At 46.3% G+C, this 17969-nt stretch overlaps 1 protein-coding gene across 6 annotated transcripts in view; it reads left to right on the top strand.

Annotated features, from left to right (window-relative positions):
• The window catches only part of Rasgrf2 (Ras protein specific guanine nucleotide releasing factor 2), a 206818-nt gene extending 191212 nt beyond the window's left edge, over positions 1–15606 (top strand). For 5 of the 6 annotated variants that reach the window (XM_060377767.1, XM_060377766.1, XM_060377765.1 and 2 more), the window contains 8 exons: positions 3–63; positions 311–414; positions 2312–2396; positions 6054–6251; positions 8868–8947; positions 9870–9987; positions 10475–10543; positions 11644–15606. In XM_060377767.1, coding sequence (XP_060233750.1) covers positions 3–63; positions 311–414; positions 2312–2396; positions 6054–6251; positions 8868–8947; positions 9870–9987; positions 10475–10543; positions 11644–11736 — 808 coding nt within the window. In that variant the 3' untranslated portion in view covers positions 11737–15606. The remainder of the gene's footprint in view (positions 1–2; positions 64–310; positions 415–2311; positions 2397–6053; positions 6252–8867; positions 8948–9869; positions 9988–10474; positions 10544–11643) is intronic. The other variant, XM_060377770.1, reaches the window with a different exon arrangement.
• Positions 15607–17969: the final 2363 nt, after the last annotated feature.

The following is a 17969-nucleotide window of genomic DNA, read 5'->3' as shown; positions in this document are numbered from 1 at the left end:
AGGGCTCTTTCACAAGATGATCAAGATGACATCCACCTAAAATTAGAGGATATAATTCAAATGGTAAGTTCAGCCACAGTATCCTTGAAATGAGCAAACTCATGTAACCAACTCCATGGTTAATCACGTGTCTTCCTAAGAAGCTGGAGGAGAGCCTCACTCAGTACAGGCTCCGACAGCTGGTGGGTGATGTTAACATCGGCTTTCATAGTTTTGAGTTTGCTGCTTTTTCATTCAGAGATAGACTCTAGTGAAGACTCTTTACACTCCACGGATGCACTGTGTTTTACTCCTTTATCATCTCTTGCAGACAGACTGTCCAAAGGCGGAGTGCTTTGAGACGTTGTCAGCCATGGAGCTGGCGGAGCAGATCACTCTCCTGGACCACATTGTTTTCAGAAGCATCCCCTATGAGTGAGTGCCCTGTCCCCTAGCAGGAAGTAGTTGGGCTAGAAGCTGTGTTATCTCTAAGGCAGACAGGTGTGCAATGTGCTCACCCATGTTCAGCTGTGTGAGTCTCCACCTCAAGGCTCTTTGGCATGCATGAATCTCTCCTGGTCTCAGTTCATATTGGCATGCTGACTTTGGAGGCCCTTGAGATGGTCTTGGTGTGTGTTTCTTCTATATGTAATAAGGTTGTCAAAGAATGTGAATTTTTCTATACTTTTCTATCTCCAAATTCCAGAAACCTCAGCAGAGCTACAGTGGTTGTTCTTAACACTGAGTATGTTTAAAGCCACATGGGACTCATGTAGAAAATGCATTCTCGGATATAACTTTCCTGTGAAATTCCGAATTTAGTAGGTTTGATTGAAGTCCAGAAAGTTTGTCTTTCCATGGGTACCCAAATAGTTTGGAGGGGTTTAAGCTTCACTCTGAGAAGAAGTGAGCCAGGGTTAATGCCATAGTGTCCACTACAGGTCTCCACCCGCCTCGGTAAGTTAGTACGTGGAGCTGAGCTTCATGGCTCTGGGCCTGCTGTTCCTCTGCTTCATTTTCCCCATGTACAAAGGGGAGGTTCCTTAAACCTCCAGTGGTCACACTGACTTGAATCTTTGTTTAGACAAATGGCAGCTATTAGTACACATTGGCCACGAACCAGTAACCACACTGAAGGTAACGGAGGGCCTGGTCAAAACACAGAAATGGGTCCTTATCACATAGGACGTCCCTGGTGATGGAGGGGTAAGTAAGGGCAGATGGGAGAGGCAGACCTGCTGCAGAGTCATGAAACCATGAGGGCAAGAGCCCAGGAACACTCATGTAGACTGTTCCTTTATTCCGTTTGTCTTCTTCTTCTTGGCTTCCCAGCATTTGTAGGCCTACCCATGAACATGGGAGCAGTGTTGAGATAGGAATCTGACTCATTGGCCATTCAAATGAAGCCAGTGGCTGAAGACTTAGATCAGGAAGAACCTGGTCCCTTCTACCACTGCTGCCTCGCTTTCTCACTCCCCACTCCCCAGAGTTTGAAAGTGGACCCTTGTCTCTACAAGAGGATAGAGAGCCAGGAGAGAAGTTGTTGTGGCCCCTGCTGTGGGCCCTTCCTGGGACTCCCATTTCTTCCCCTGCCCTGGAGATGCCCGCAACCGCTATCAGTTATTTCCAGCTGTGAACTGTGTCTACATTTCTATGTGTACCTGCAGAAGAGGAGCCAGGAGCAGTACCAACAGCATCAAGGGACAACAAATATTAGGGATGTGTTAGAATGGTTTCATTTCACATTGCTTTCTAAATGTCCACAGAGAATAACTCCCACACACTGTCTCTAACTGCCCCATGAGCACGGGGGTCCAGTGACCTGTTCATGAATAAAGTGACTGCACAGAGAGGCCATGGGACCATCCCCTGACCAGGCTCCATTCCTTAGCCCTGGGATCCTGAGAAAAAGATTCTTCAGAGAAAATCAGAGCAGAGTGGAAGGAAGAATTCTGTTCTAATGAACACTTTTGGTCACAATAGATCCTTTGGAATCTGAGCAGATACGGTTAGAAAAATTAACCCAGAGGAAGTAGCCTCCGGCTGTTGGGTTAGTGTTTACTTAGTTTCCCTTATGTTGGTGGCATTTTCTAACTTTAGAGAAGCCTTTATTGAGACAAAATTCCAAACATGGAGACTGAAAGATCTTTTTCATTTTGGCATTAAATGGTGGAATGCCAGACTTAAGCTGCAATCCCTTAAAAAATCCCAGTAAAAACGGGACAAATGATACTCTGTGAAGGCTAACTTAAATACACCTGTCTAATCTGCAGGGGCTAGCCACCACTTTTTACAAACTTCACTAGCTTTGTGTATTGCTTTGAACTTTCAGAGAGTTTCTTGGGCAGGGCTGGATGAAGCTGGACAAAAATGAAAGGACACCTTACATCATGAAAACCAGCCAGCACTTCAATGAAGTGAGTAACGGACTATAGCGTGGGTGTGTGTGCAGAGGGTGAGTGCTGTGGGTTTTAGGCTCCTCCAGAACCAAGCAACTCTGGGACTGTGGGTGTAGCTCAGTGGAGGAGCACTTGCCTAGGCATGCACAAAACCCACAGGTCAGCACCGTAACTACTGTTAAACAGAGCTAATTGAGTAATCAGGACAAGCTCAAACCTCCTCACATTCTCAAAGGGATGTGATAATCTCCAGAAATAAGAGGTCCCGTTTTGATAGTCCCTAGACTGGTGAGCGCTCATTCGTGTGTAAGAATGTTATTGCTGCTATCACAATCACTGCAGACTCACACACAGATTAACTAAATGAGTAGCATGTATACTGACCCCTCGTGGTGGCAATAAGATTGCATCAGTGTGACTGCCCAAGTTAGAGGCGAACCTTGGAAGGGACTCCTGTAGCATAAGCTCACCGCCAGTCTCCAGCCGTAGGATGAGGCATTGTTTTTTGTTTGTTTGTCTGTTTGTTTGTTTTTGTTTTTTTCAATTTCTCAATTTTTTATTTTTTATAATTTATTCACCTTATATCCATATTGTAGCCGCCTCCCTCATCTCCTCCTGGTCCCACCCTCCCTCCCTTTGTCCCCCAACCCCCCTCTTCTAGACCACAGAAAGGGGAAGCCCTCCTCCCCCACCATCCGACCCCAGCCTATCAAGTCTCCTCAGGACTGCCTGCATCCTCTTCCTCTGTGGCCTGGCAAGGTCACCCAACCATGGGGGAGTGATCAAAGAGCAGGTAACAGAGTCCATGTCAGAGACAGCCCCTGGTCCCCTTACTAGGGAACCCACGTGGAGACTGAGTTGCCTATCAGCTATGTCTGAGCAGGGGGTCTAGGTCTTCTCCATGCATGGTCCTTGGTTGGTGCATCAGTCTCTGCAGGCCCCCTTGGGCCCAGATTTGTTAGCTTTGTTGGTCTCCTTGTGGAGCTCCTGTCCCCTCCTGGTCCTTCTATCCTACCAATCTTCCATAAGACTCCCTGTGCTCTGCCAGAATTTGGCTACTCCTATCCTGTTCCCTCTTTTTAACTGCTTCCAGTGTCTATTCTATTTGCCCTTCTGAATGAAAATTAAGCATCTGCCTTAGGGTCCTCCTTATTTAGCAGCTATGCCACTCCTGGGCATATACCTGAAAGATGCTCCACCATACAACAAGGACATTTGCTCAACTATGTTCATAGCAGCTTTATTCATAATAGCCAGAACCTAGAAACAACCCAGATGTCCCTCAATGGAGGAATGGATACAGAAATTGTGGTACATTTACACAATGGAATACTACTCAGCAATTAAAAACAAGGAAATCATGAAATTTGCAGGCAAATGGTGGGATCTAGTAAAGATCGTCCTGATTGAGGTAACCCAGACCCAGAAAGACACATATGGTATGTACTCACTTGTAAATGGATATTAGCCATACAATAGAGGATAACTATATTGCAACCCACAAAGGCTCTTCACTGGTTCTGCTGTAGCGGACTTTGTCTTGTAAGAGAATAAGTAACAGCTGTGGAGGAGGTGTTGGGGCTGTCCAGACAGAGGGGAGCTTCCTTCCTAGTTTCAGTACGGCAGAGTATGAAGAACAGTGATGGTGTTTGTGTGAACAAAGGAGCTCCACTGGTAAGTGAGCAGGTCATGTAAACCAGGGCACCCGAACAGTACGCACGGCCCACTCAGGGTACGCGCTGCTATAAAGTGAGGGGTGTGCTGCCTTACCAGGGCTTTTCTCATACGTGTTGCATGGACAGCACTCCAACTGAAGACTCAGCCCCAGGCTCCAGACCACACATCGCCCATCCTAGGACAGCCACGGCCTTGCGCTCTAAGCCAGGGGCAGACCCAGCAGCGCTGCTGAGCCTGATTCCATAGCTTCTTGTGCAGGTGGTAGCATTACCATGCCTTCATCCAGGCATGGAATCTAGAAGTCACTGTGCTTCCTTCCTGTCTGCTCCTCACCGCTATCACAGCAGAAGAGCAAAGGTGCAAAGATGGGAGGTCACAGCAGAGCAGAGGACCTGAGAGTCAGATGAGGAAACAGGGCCTGTAGATGCTCCACTGAGTAGCTGAACAGCTAAACAGCTGGGGCTGTGTCGTAAAGATGAGGGGAAACCGCAGGGCGATTTTGGTTGGGGAGTGCCATAATTAGATTAACACTCCGGAGCAGCCCCGCCGTGACACTTCATGCAGCATGGGCCAAGGCAGTGAGTTGGATAGACTGGCTGGCCAGCGAGCTCCTGTCTCCCTCCGCTAACATTAGAGTCACAGGTGCACACTGTCACACTCTCAGGGCAAGCGCCTTATCCACAGAGCCAACTCCCCAGCCATGGAGCAGACCTAACTTTGCGTTTCACTGTATGCTCTTTACTTGTTTGTGTATTTCTCTTGGCTTCTCATCCCACATAGCTGGACTCAGAACACCTTAAGGCCAGTGCATTAGTCAGCTTTCTGTTACTATAATGAAACACCGAAGATGATGAACTTATGAAAAGAAAAGGTTTATTGGCAGAGAAGACTGCTCAGGTCACAGATGGGAAGCAAAAGAGTGGAGAAGGGTCATAGCTGCCACAGTCGCCTTCAACACATGCCTTTTTGCTATAAAGACCAACATAGCGCCTTCCAGTAGTGCCACCCTAGGGACCAGACCATTGAACTCATAGTCGATGGGACACAGTCAACATCCCAGTTGTACCAGTCAGTGACATGGATTTCTTTAAGCCTCTGTTCATAGCACCTAAGACAAATGTGTCCTAGTCCACTTTCTGAATAATTGTTGGAAATAACATCCTTATCAACAAAAACACCTCTTGGCAACAAACTGGATTCTGTGCATATCTCCACATTAAAGCTGAACAAATGATTAGTCCTAGTTTTAATGACTTTCTACATTACACTCAAAGGCACTGTAAATGCCTATGTATCTTCAAAGAGTTGGGGTGCCCACCAGATTTATTGTGTGAACACAAGATCACATATGCTCTGCACCCCTTTTATAATGGTTATATTCCATCCTCTTCCATGTTGCAAAAATTGCACTGCTTCAGCTGGCATTGGTTAGGAGAATTATAGTCCTTGGAGTTTGGTTGGCTTTTGGCAGTGAAATTTTACAAGAAGAAAGTGTGCTTGCTTTTTCTACACTGATTTTCTGGTTTGAGAGCTGGGCAACTGAGAATTCAGAATAATGGGGACTCATGGTTTTTCTTTCTCTGTGATAACTGAGTTTTCCCAGAATGTGTTATCTGCACACAGTTGGGGGTAAAGGAATTTGTTTTCTCAAAGAGTGACACCCTGGTCTTCAAGGTCCTTTCCTCAGTAGGTAGGTCATTCCATTTCATTCCCTTTCTTGACAAGGACTCCATTGTTATAACTACTGATTTAAAAAGATACAGTATTCCTCCAACAAGCTGGATTCCAAAAAGCCTTCGTTCTCAGGATGAGCAGGTGTGGGTGGTTTGCTGCTGTTGTCATTACAACAAAGAGATTCCAGCCTCTTTGGAAGCTGGTCTCTAAAATGTGGACAAAGGGTTTCATACCACTTACTAGCCTTCTTTCCTTACATGCTCACAGGCCATTAAGCTATTTGCGGAATGCATTTCTCTGCTGTGGTGTGTTTGATTTTCTTAGATGAGTAACCTGGTGGCCTCCCAGATAATGAATTATGCTGATGTCAGCTCCCGTGCCAATGCCATTGAGAAGTGGGTAGCGGTAGCGGACATTTGCCGGTGTCTACACAACTACAATGGCGTTCTGGAGATCACCTCAGCCTTAAACAGGAGTGCCATCTACAGGCTAAAGAAAACCTGGGCCAAGGTGTCCAAGCAGGTGAGCATCGTGTGCGACACACCTTCCCGCTGAGAGGGGGGGAGAGCAAGCCGTGGTGAGTACTGAGAGGGGGGAGAGCAAGCCGTGGTGAGTACTGAGAGGGGGGAGAGCAAGCCATGGTGAGTACTGAGGGGGGGGAGAGCAAGCCGTGGTGAGTACTGCTAATTAGGAGATCATTAGCTGAAGTGAGCAGTAGAGTTGCCAAAGGAAGGTGCCAATGGGTAATTACCCTGCTCTTACCACATAATTAATTTCCCTCCTGTGTGTCTCCAAAACACTCATTAAAACATTTAGGACAAGCTCAAACAACGTGCTGTCAGTCATAACTTGTCTTCTGAGTTCTTCTGGAACTGCCCGTTGGGTTTCTCTCCTCCTCCCCTCTCCTCCAAGGCCTTTGTCCCCAGGGACCTGAATGTTCAACATTTTCTCCATCATTCTGGGAGCAGCTTTAACCTTTTGGCCTGGCGACTTAGACATGCGGATATATGACTTCTGTTTTCCTTCCATTAGATTTAGCTTAAGAAATCATACTGTTCTCCTCTTTTCTAGCCTTTTCCTTGGGTATTGGTGAATTTTGGAGAGGGCTTCTAGAAGGTTGTCTAGAATGTAAAATGATTAATAATAACAATGCATGCAGGAAATTAATACAATGGCAGTTTTTTAAGCCAGCAAGTTCCCCAATGGTTGACATAGAGAGACTATGATTTATTATTAAGCTGTAGACACTATGCTAGTCAGGTTCTGAGCTATTCTAATCCTACTACCCATAAAACCTACATAAATGCTTGAAATTTGCCAATTTGATGACTCTGGGGCAGCTTCTACACCATCACAATGTTCTCAGGACACACTTCCCTTGGTGCTCCTACTTCACCCCATCCAGTGGCAAACTCCTCCTCTCTCTCTGCCTCATGGTCCCCCTTTTAACCCAAGCCCAGGTCCCTAAGCTCCACCTCCCTCTCTTCTGCCCAGTCATAGGCTTCAGCAACTTCATTAACCAATTAACTGAAGTAGGTAGAGGAAACTTTACACAACACAGACCTGTGTACCTCCTTTCGACTGCAACCAGATCTTGGGGGCCAGTTTCAGCATTAGAACCCATAGCACCAGACCACCCCCAATACTGGAAGACTTTCTCGGGGCATCTAGAAGGTTGTCTCCACCTCTGGCCCTAGTCCTTCACTGGTTGGTCATCAGGTGTAGGCTGTTGTGAATTGTTTGCTCCTGGCTTGCACATGGTTTGTCCAGCCTGCCTAGGAGCACAGTCCATGCCTATTGCAAGGGAACTGGGTTAGGCCTGTCTTGTCCGCTCCCATTGGCTCCTCTAATGTTCTGAGCCTGGGGGTGTCTCACCTCTACCACATACTATCCTGCCCTTGGAGACCCTGTGGCGTGTGAATTCTTTACTCAGTTACTACATTGGTCCTCACAAAGGGTCTTGGAGGAGTCTCGCAGGCTTCACTTTCCTGCTTTAATGCGGGTTGGGAGACCTGTGCCATGTACTCTGTACCTTTTGTCACACTTTGCTATGCACCTTGATGTGCCCATGGGAACTGGAGACGGGTATCCCATAATGCCTGCCTCTCAGGGCCAGGCCAAACAAGCATAAATGTATTCTGCTGACATTTCTTTGAGGCTTCAGGCCTGTTGCCTCTCAGATGAACTCATCATGTCTTCTATCTCCACTTACCTCTCCGACACCTTCTCTCAAGAGAAGTTTCTTTAAAGTTCTCTAGGCCCTCAGAGATTCCATCCTACCTACTCCTTTGTTTAAAAAAAAATTGCATGCCTGAAGCTTCCTTAGACCTCAGTTCCAGATCAACAAAAAGGCCGCTCTGAGACCACAGAAATTTGGATGGGATGGCCGCATTTTGGATTGTTCTTGAAACTGATGGGAAGCTGTGTAGCTCCTAGCTAGCCCAAGACACGGTCACGTGATCTTCAAGCTAGGCATATGAAGTGCTTCTTACAGCTGGCCCTGGAGCATCAGGTCCCACCTAGGTGCCTGTGTGTGCCCACCAGGAGGAAGTCCTCATCTTACCCCCAGCCACACTCCCATTCTGTCATGCCTATGGACGAAACTCCAGACCACAGCAATGTTAGGTCTTCATAAAGCATAGAAGTAACTTGCCTAGCAAATGGATGAGCATGACGACTAAAGAGAGAACGTGGAGTGGAGGATATTGTTTAGTCTAATTCCAAGCAGCTGAATAAGTGCTTCTGCGGTTTGGAGATCCATAGTGAAAAGACTTACCTTGGGTAGGGCCTGTAGCTCAGAGGTGGAATCCAGCATTCGCAAGGTTGCAAGTCAGATGCCCAGCACTTCAATAAAGAATGAGATTGGTCCTGGAGTCCCTTTTAGGACAACTCCCTTTTAATTTACTCATTCAACTTGCACATAAGTTCCTAAGTCTTCTTTACTATATTTTCTTCTTTACATTTTTCCTCACCCTGTGGCAGAAGCCTGGACATATGCAAGCCTGTGTGCTCCTTTCAGTCTTCAACATTAGTGGCACCAGCACCTGCCCCTGAGGAAGGGAACAAGGTGCTGCAACTCACCCCTGTCAAATTCTAGTGTTGCCTTGACAAACTAAGATATTTTTTTTTTCTTTTTAGACAAAAGCTCTGATGGAAAAGCTTCAGAAGACAGTCTCATCTGAAGGAAGATTTAAAAACCTTAGAGAAACCCTTAAAAAGTATGTCTATCTGAATCATAATGATACACAAGTGAAAAATATGAACACCTATGGCATGCGTACAGTGACCGATTCCCTTCATTGCTGGAAAGAAGAGATAGGAAGAGCTCCATCGTTACAGTGTTTGGGATGTTTGCTTTTCGCTTGAGATTCTGTGCAAATAGTGAGAATGTTGTGGATCTAGACACAATAATCTACTGCATTTAATCTAAATATTCCAGAAGTAGTTGATTACTGTTATTAATTTTTGGTCTTTTATACCTAGATCATTCTGTTATGCGCGCGCGCACACACACACACACACACACACACACACACATACACACACACACACACACACACACACACACACTGGGAGGGAGAGGAGTAATGACTTTATTTGCTTCCAAGTGGTTTTCTTATGGTTTAACACATGAACTCGGCTTACTCTGGGAGGGGCTTAGTCTTATGACCCACTAGTGTAAGATGAGTGATAGTCATGTATACATTGCTACTACATCAGAAACAGCAGTGATGGCATAGCAAGTACTTGCTAAATGCTTATACACTGTATGTTAGGTGCTCCACACACCTCTCCTAAGCCTTACAACAATAGACTAGCTTTTCTGTCTCTATAACAGGTGAGAAAAGTAGAGACAAGAGCATACTCTGCTCAGAATCCCTGAGCAACTGGTCAAGCTGGGATTCCCTCCACACCAGAAGCCATGTCCTTAACCTCAGGCCTCACCAGAAAAACTAAATAGACCCAGTTTGCCCAAATGGGTGTCTCCTTTCATCACTTCAGTGTGTAGCTATGATGGATGTTAAGTCCAAGTCTTGTAAAGCATTTCCACACTAGCTGAACAGGAAGTATGTTTCATGTGGTGCACATTCTAACTGTGTGTGTGTGTGGGAATAAGCACCCCTCTTCCTCCTCTTGCAGCTGTAACCCCCCAGCTGTCCCCTACCTTGGGATGTACTTGACAGACCTGGCTTTCATTGAAGAAGGGACACCGAACTTCACTGAAGAAGGCCTCGTCAATTTCTCCAAAATGCGAATGGTAGGTGGCCATTTTGTGATTGCCCTGCATTGGCCAGCTTAGTGAGAAGAAGCTAGGGAATAAGGTTGTGTGAGCTTCTACATCATAAGGTAGACAAGAGGAGACACCATCTGTCAGCTAGCTGAAGAGATGTTTGGCAGTCCCTTCTGCCAACAGTCTAGGTCTAGGCTGTTGGGAATAAAGCTCCAAAGATGGTTCCCTTACCCTGACCAGTAGACAGATGCAGGCATCCTCTTGCTAGCCATCCATTTTCTGAACCCAAGCTAGAGGCTAGAAACCCACAAGAAGAAGCACCTAGGGCCCCCCCCCCAAACCCGATGATTATGAGTTTAGGCTCTTCTTGCTTGCTTTTCCCTTGGCTCCTTGAAGATATAGTCTAGGCTCCTCCTACCCTCATGGAGGACAGGACTCAGGGATGTTGTGCTGGGAGAATGTGCTACGATGTAGAAGGATGCTTCTGAATTGCTCTTGTTTTGTTTTCTGTTAGATATCACACATTATTCGAGAGATACGTCAGTTCCAGCAGACTGCTTACCGCATAGACCAGCAGCCAAAGGTAACACTATATGCCAGGAGAACCTGCTCAAAGAGGCACAGAGACTAGTGGACTGTGAAACCACACAGCTGAGCAGCAGCACCAGAAGCAGACTTACTGACTAGCTGAACTAAACTAGAAAGGATCAGCAAGTCTGACTAAGAAAAAGGAAGCTGAGAGGATCAACTCATAATCTTGTACTCATTGTCAAACGTGTGGCTCTTGGGATCTACCTCTCTTGCTTCTGTCCAGTACTTCCATCCCATTTAATCCTCTCCAGATCACAAAATCCATTCTACATTCTAAACACAGTTTTCTAAAAACAAAAACAAAAATAAACAAGAAAACAGTAGCTTGCTTTAGTCTCTTCCTTGAGTATCTACCTTGGTTTCTTTCAGTGATGGACTATATATACAGTGTAAGGTGAAACAAACCCTTTCCTCCCAAAGTTGCCTTTGGTCGTAGCAACAGAAATCAGCCTAGAATAGTGAGGTTATGTACTTGTCAGAACTATACTCACATGGGTTATAAACACTACACTTCAATAGGAAGGGATGTTTTCATGGAAATACCCACACCCTTACATCTTCATTTCTAGTGCCATTTCTTTTCCTTATTCCTGGTATCTGTCCATCATAACATGCACACATGAACACAAGAAGCAAGCTGACAGGGATTTTACCCTGGCCACGTGGTGGTAAATTACTGACACCACCTCTACATGTATCAGTGTGTGGTCATTCAAGGCAGGCTAGGCTGTTCTCTCAAGGCTGTAAGCCGTGAGAGCTCCGTGTGCCTGTGTTATAGAGAAGAAAGTAAACATCAGTGGGTGATATGATTTATCACAACAAGGTGAAAATTAATACTGTAAGTATGTGTAATAAAGAAAATACACAGCAACACATCTGGATCACATCTGACAACAGCCCTCAGAGGTGCTGACTAGGCTGAGAGGTTGGGAGAGGACAGCTTTATAGCAACATCTTCATTAGTTTCTGTTTTACAGAAATCCTAAGTGGAAAATGTTGAGTTGTGTCAGATGAATTCAGAAAATATACAGTTGATCCTCTGAGAAAAGCATCACCTGAGCGCTCTCTCTCCTCTCTCTCTCTCTCACTCAGGTCATACAGTACCTGCTTGACAAAGCCCTTATCATAGATGAAGATACACTCTATGAGCTATCACTCAAAATCGAACCTCGACTCCCTGCTTGAAGATCTGACCTTGTCCCTGAGACCAGAAGAATTTCCTGGAAAGTGGGTCACACTTGGCACAGGGGGGACCCAGAGGGGCAACACCTGTCTCCTTTCACCACCAAAGATGGATCCAGACTGCAGTTCTGTCTCCAACCAGGGTGAAGCCCAGTGGCATGGGTCAGAGACAGATGTTCCAGCCTTGGGTGGGAAGGTGTAAAATTTGAGGCTTAGGGAAGCTGATGACATAATTTGCATAGGGATGCAATGTAGGAGATGCTGGTGACAGCTGGAATGGAGTGGCGTGAAGGGAACTTCTCCTGTCCCGTGTTCTGTTAGAACTCGGGGACAAGGCCTAACTGAGAAGACTGTCATGTTTCTTTGGCACTCTGCTAGCCTGGGCACACCTGTACCAATCTTCCAGGACTTAACTGCTTCTATTACATTCCCTTAATGCCAAACATCATGGCCAGGCTGAAGCTTGCTTTCTAAGCCTGACACACATGCAGTTTTGATATGTAGCATGAGCATGGTTCTCAGTGCATTCCATGTGCATGGGCGGAGTGGTGTGCCCTGAAAACAGCCTGTCTAGCCTTCCGGCAAGGGGTCAGGAAATAAAAGGTTAGGAAATAAGCGGATTTGTGGGTAGCATTTCCTTAATTACAAGTAAGCAGTGTCCCACAGGCTTGAGTGGGGGGTTTCACTGAGACACTGGTGGTCCCAGGAAGCTGCCCCTTGGAGAGGCAGCTGTGGGGATCACAGTGAGGTGCATGGCCATGTCAGTTAACCAACAAAACTGTGGAATGTGATAATAAGGCCACCAAGTGCTATGGAGAGACATACCATTCACTAAGCAAAAAACAAGCCTAAAAGTCATCTTTGTACCTGGTTTTACTTGTTTTCTTCCCCCTAACGTACCCTAGAAACCTTTTCTGATGTTCACAAACTTAATTGGGTTCATTGTGAGCATTGGCTGTACTTTAAAAGCAAACATTTATGGGGGTTTTCTTTTGAAAGCCCACATTTCTGTGCACTCTTGGAAGGTGGTCCTCTCTCCTGTCTCAACCATCTTTGTTTAAAAATGGTTCTGAGATCATTCTGAGTAAGAATACTCAGTGTGTGAGAAATGGCCCTGACCATTTCTGCTCTTATAGGAGAAAACCAAATGCAGGGGTTTTCCCTGTGCCCCAAGCCTGGAGAAGTGACCTCACTCTTCCCAGGATGGTCTGTGGTTAAAGGAACAGGGCTCCGTGGTTACCCCCTCTCCTATTCTCAGGGAGACCACTGCTTTAAAGGAAGGAAGAAATGGCAGTGAGGGATCCTCATTACCTGAGCCTTTTCTACCTTTTCTATTTTCTCTTAGAGGCATGATGCTTATTCATGCTGACAGTGAAGATTGATTTGTCTAGTTATTTTCCCTCTTCCCTTGCATTTTCATTATGTGGTAGAGCTGAAAACATCCCACTGGCTCCAAAGGCCCAGTAGAAGAAATAGCATTGGTAATGGACCATAGGACTAGAGAAGGAGACATTTCCTGTAAAGTAAGGGTCTTCCCTGTGCAGAACTGCATAAACATGCACACACTAGGTAAAACGTTTGTATTATGTGAATCCCACTCCGAAGCTCTTTTCATATTCGCCAGTGGCATAGCACTAAGGGCCACCTATAGATGCTTTCTCCTTTCTACTTATTTGTTTCCTGAGTTGCTTGCTTGTTCTCTCCAGTTTCAAATATGAGACTGATGCATTGTGCTGCATGATGGAAGCATGAGCTGCGGGATCCTAACTGTGCATACCTATGATTGACTTCTCAGTGTTCAGAACGTTTGAAAGAACGTGTCGGTCACACCCACACCACAAGATCTTACAGAGATACAGTAAAGAGTAGCTTTCTTGAGAGGGCCACAGCATACTGGTTCCACACAAAGCACCACTGGAGAAGGAGTGCCTCCTCTGCCTCCTCCCACCCCACGCCTGCCCCTCAGAGGACGGCTCTGTGTGCACTTGGCTTGGGAGTTTGGGCTCCTATTTCACCAGTGTTACTTTTCAGAGGCCACTGAAGCCATTCTTATTAAAGAAAAATAAGAGGAATTCCTAATGCTCCTTGACTGTTGAAATGCTGCTTTTCCTACCCAGTGGCCATTGTGGCCACTGCCATTACTTTGCTCACAGATTTTCTTCAGCTGGTTAGCACTAAAGAGCCGAGGATCTTGCATGGGTCAGCCAAGGCAGGACTGCACATTTAAAATAAAACACCTCAACTTGGTCACACTTAAATTTCACCAGAACAATTTGTGGTTTCTCTTCTGATTGTTAAAATTTCCTGTCCTTTAAAGCTTTGTATGTGTTTGTGGGGTACAATGCATGCACCCCCCTACTTTATGAGATGCTTTTGTATGCACCTGGGAGAGAGCTCCTAAAGTCAAGTAGTGAATACGTGTGCTACCAAACTAACAGGATATCAGCTCAGTTCCGCGCTCTCAGAGGAAATCTTTTCCTGTTGGTGGAATGGCCTAGAGGCCTTGCGGGACGCCTATCTAAGGCAGCTGCTCTTACTACAGAAACAAATCTCTTACCAAATGAAGCCACTGTACTGCATGACAGTTTCAGGCGTGAAGTATAATGCTGCCACTTTTCTTCAACAATTTAAAGAGGGGATTTTAAACAGCTGTGACAATGTCTTAGAATGACTCTAACACAAAGACTCCTTTGCTGTCCGTTGGTCAGTGCATCTCAAAGTACTGATATAAACAGTGAAAGTCATGGATCACGTGGAAGAGAAAAATCCAGTGGGGGCCATTTAATGTGATGATGGGCCTTCCCCTCTTTCTCTCATGGGAGGCGAGGCAAAACTGAGGGCTGTCACAGATTGCATCGTCCCTGAAGAGTAATGCATTAAGGCGATCGTTCCTAAAACTGTAGGTGTTCACGTTAAAAAGCAGATTTTACTAGATGTTCTTTTCAACTTTGATGTTATTCCCCATGAAACTGTCTCTTGTTTTAAATATGTTTCTTTTTTAAATCCAGCCTACAAAAGTTATCATTTTTGCTATGGTTGAGGTGGCATAAAAGATAATAATATACTATTTTTAGCCAGGCTAATGTCCACAAATTTATTTTCATTTCTGTGTGAAATAAGAGTGTAAGTTTAGTGACTTTTTATGGGCACCACTATGTGATTCCTAGAAGCAAGCCTCTGTCAGTGGGATGTAACTGGCATCCTTCTGGAGGCCAGTGGTATCTTAGAGTGGGGCAGAATAGAGCAGAGAGGGGCCTTTTGTTGTAGATGCAGACAAATGAATTATCTAGCAAAGTTTCCATCTCGGGCGCTCGCGGCATGGCATTACGGTCAGGACTGACTGCTCTTGACGCAATCTGCCCGAGGAAATTAATCACCCTGCTTCACAGCACTGACCCACTGTCTCCTCACAACCCATTTCATTTAACCAGAAGGCTGGTATGTAAGCGCATTGGAGCAGACCTCAACTTCAGCCCAGCTCTGCACTGTCCAGTGTTGACACTCCCAGGCTCACCTTCCTCATCTGCAAAATGGGATTAGTCATAATTCCTGTGATGTCTACCTCATTGGGCTGTCCTGAGGACCAAAGGGGTCAGAATGTAAACTTTAAAGTGCTGTACAATTGTGAGGTAACTGAGTACCATTCTCAGCTCTCTTTTGCAAAGGAATGAAATGTACTTCTTTTTTGTATGTCTGTGCGTGTTTGTGTGTACAAACATGTAAGTCAGAAAAGCACACTGTTTGTGTCTGGTCACTTTGCACATTTGCTGTCATTTGTCACTCTAAGGAGAGATTTGTGCTGTGGCCTTGCCAAGTGAGGCGTAGGTTATGCCAAGATGCAAATTAAACTCCGCCTTTCTTCAGTACTTAAAAGTCTCATGGTTTCTTCATTTATCTCCTTTCCCATTTTGACACTGTCCTTCACACCAGTTGGCTCCTTTACATATTATTTTACTTCTGCAGCTCAGGTTCAAAGAACACCTGGAAAAACTAACTCCATTTTACAGTCTGAATTACTGAATTGGAGGACAGGGTCCTCTAAAAAGATATAAATGGACTTATTCCAGTCCATTTCTAGTTCTTAAATCTATTCCAATCACATCCCCAGCCCATGTCTGATTGCTGCCAGGCATGGAGAACCCATCTGTGGTACTTACCTGGGTTAATGTGTGAAAACACTTCAGAAAAGTTGTTCCAGCATCCAGAGCAGAGTCAGGGTACAGCTGATGAGCGTGAGGACAAGCTGTAGAGAGAGGCCCTCCCAGGCTCCAGGGATGGGACGCAAGGACAGTTAGCCAGGCTAATGTCCACACACCTCTTTCTGCTTGGCCACCTCACAAGGCAATGCTCTGGGTCCCGCTTTACTCATGTGCCAGAAAGATTGAGGAACAGCAAAGGAAGCAAGGCCAGGGCAGAATTCCTTCTAACCAAGTGACACAGAAGTTGCACATTCCCTTCTGTCCTTTTCCCCGTGAGGAAGCCCACACCCACACTAACACTAGCTTGAAAGAACTGGCTTTGTCAAGAAAGGGACAGGGAAAGGCTATGACGGGTTGTGTGAGGTGAATTGTCAGAGACTTGTAATGACTGCTGTGAGTCACTTGCAGAGGTTTCCTGTCCCTGCTAAAGCTTCTTTGTCACAAGTGCAGACAGGAACAGAAAGTTATTTTCTCAGCAAGACCCCAACCCCTGACCTAACAACTCACTAAAGTATAAATTTAGACTGAAAAATATAAGCTGTGGTGGTAAGGGGAACAGAGGGAGCTCTAAATGTTGATTATCAAAAAATTAAGGAGAACTTATTTTTTATTGTAACTGCCATGCTTTAAAAATCTCATAGCCACTCTCCCCACATCCATGTGGTTTCTGAAGCTGGGAGCCAGGCTGTGTCAGGTCTTTGAAACAAACTGACTTTGAAACAAACGTGTGTGCACAGGAGCTATTCTGAGGAGAACTAAGCTTCCACTCTCCCGCTGCCCCATCCCACAGCTCTTCAGTCCCACAACTCTGCAGCGGCATGTCTGTGGTACCAGAGGAGGCCACTGGGGCTCTGGGACTGTCATCAGACCCAGTATGCCAATTGGGTCTAAGATTCCGGAGGCTCATGATGTCATTGTGGCTGGCTCCAGTCAGATTGCTTTAATGGAACAACAGAAAAGTCTAGAAAATACCTGAGAGTATCACACAAAATGGAATTACTTTGAAAAAATAAAAACCTTTCTGCTCAGTGTAAGCCTGTGTTAGTGAGAGCAGGTGCGTGGGTGAGCTGGGCTGCAATGAACACAGGCGAAATGCTGGAATCCTAAGCAGAGAGCAGATGCACACACATATGTCCTCACACCACGACTCTTCCAGGCTCCCAGGAAACCCTCCCCTGTTTTCCCCCCAGCTGCAATCCGCATCTCATGCAAAGGCTGAGCAAAAGTACTTTTGTTGTGGGTCAAGTTTAAGAGGACACTGGCCCACTCAGGGGACCACAATTCTTGTCCAGTACCCGCTGTCCAGCAACTCTCTGAGCCTGGCCGACTCTCCTGAGAAGGGAGAGAGAGGAGTGAGCTGGTGACGTTGATGTGGCTGCAGAAGCCGGGTACGTGATGGCCAGGAGGAGCCCAGGCAGGCCCCTTTGAAATGGCAGGGCCACTGTCCAAAACCAGCGAGGTTTGTTGCTATTCATAGGCACCTTTCAGTGGCGGATGTCCCGGGAGGCTGTTTTTAGCAAGGATAAGGTCTGCTGGGCTGTCAGGTGGTCATGTGAGTTGGTGTGAATAGAAAGTGAGAAAGTGTACTCTCTACTTCAGTTCTGTGATCTTTAACTCATGGCGATGCTCACTGGTTGTCCCTGAACCCCCGTTCCAGACGACAAGTTGTAAGGAGGCCTTCCTGCTCCTAGACTTCCTCTCAGACTTTATTCTCTCTCCTCCAAGGGAAGTGTTGACCCTCTGCGGGCCCTTATACCCCAAGCTAGAACTGCCTCCCACTCCCGCCCTAGGAGAGCTGCAGCACCAACCCGTCTCAGAGCAAGTCTGCAGACCAGGCTGGCAGGCCACGTCGAAGGTCGGCCTGTTCCAGGGACAGGCAAACGTTTCACAGAAATGGCAGGTTCCAGAAAGGACACCTGGCCCGGTGGCAGAACAGTCAGGGGCTGCCCTTCAAGGACACAGCTGGGCGCGCCAGTGCGGCCGGAGGTCTGACGTGGGATTGGTGGAGAGAGACAGGCCCCGCCCAGCACAGCAGCC

The sequence above is a fragment of the Meriones unguiculatus genome, chromosome 2 (genome assembly GCF_030254825.1).
Source record: "Meriones unguiculatus strain TT.TT164.6M chromosome 2, Bangor_MerUng_6.1, whole genome shotgun sequence".
In the NCBI taxonomy this organism is placed as follows: domain Eukaryota; kingdom Metazoa; phylum Chordata; class Mammalia; order Rodentia; family Muridae; genus Meriones; species Meriones unguiculatus.
This window is presented reverse-complemented; position numbering and strand designations above follow the sequence as displayed.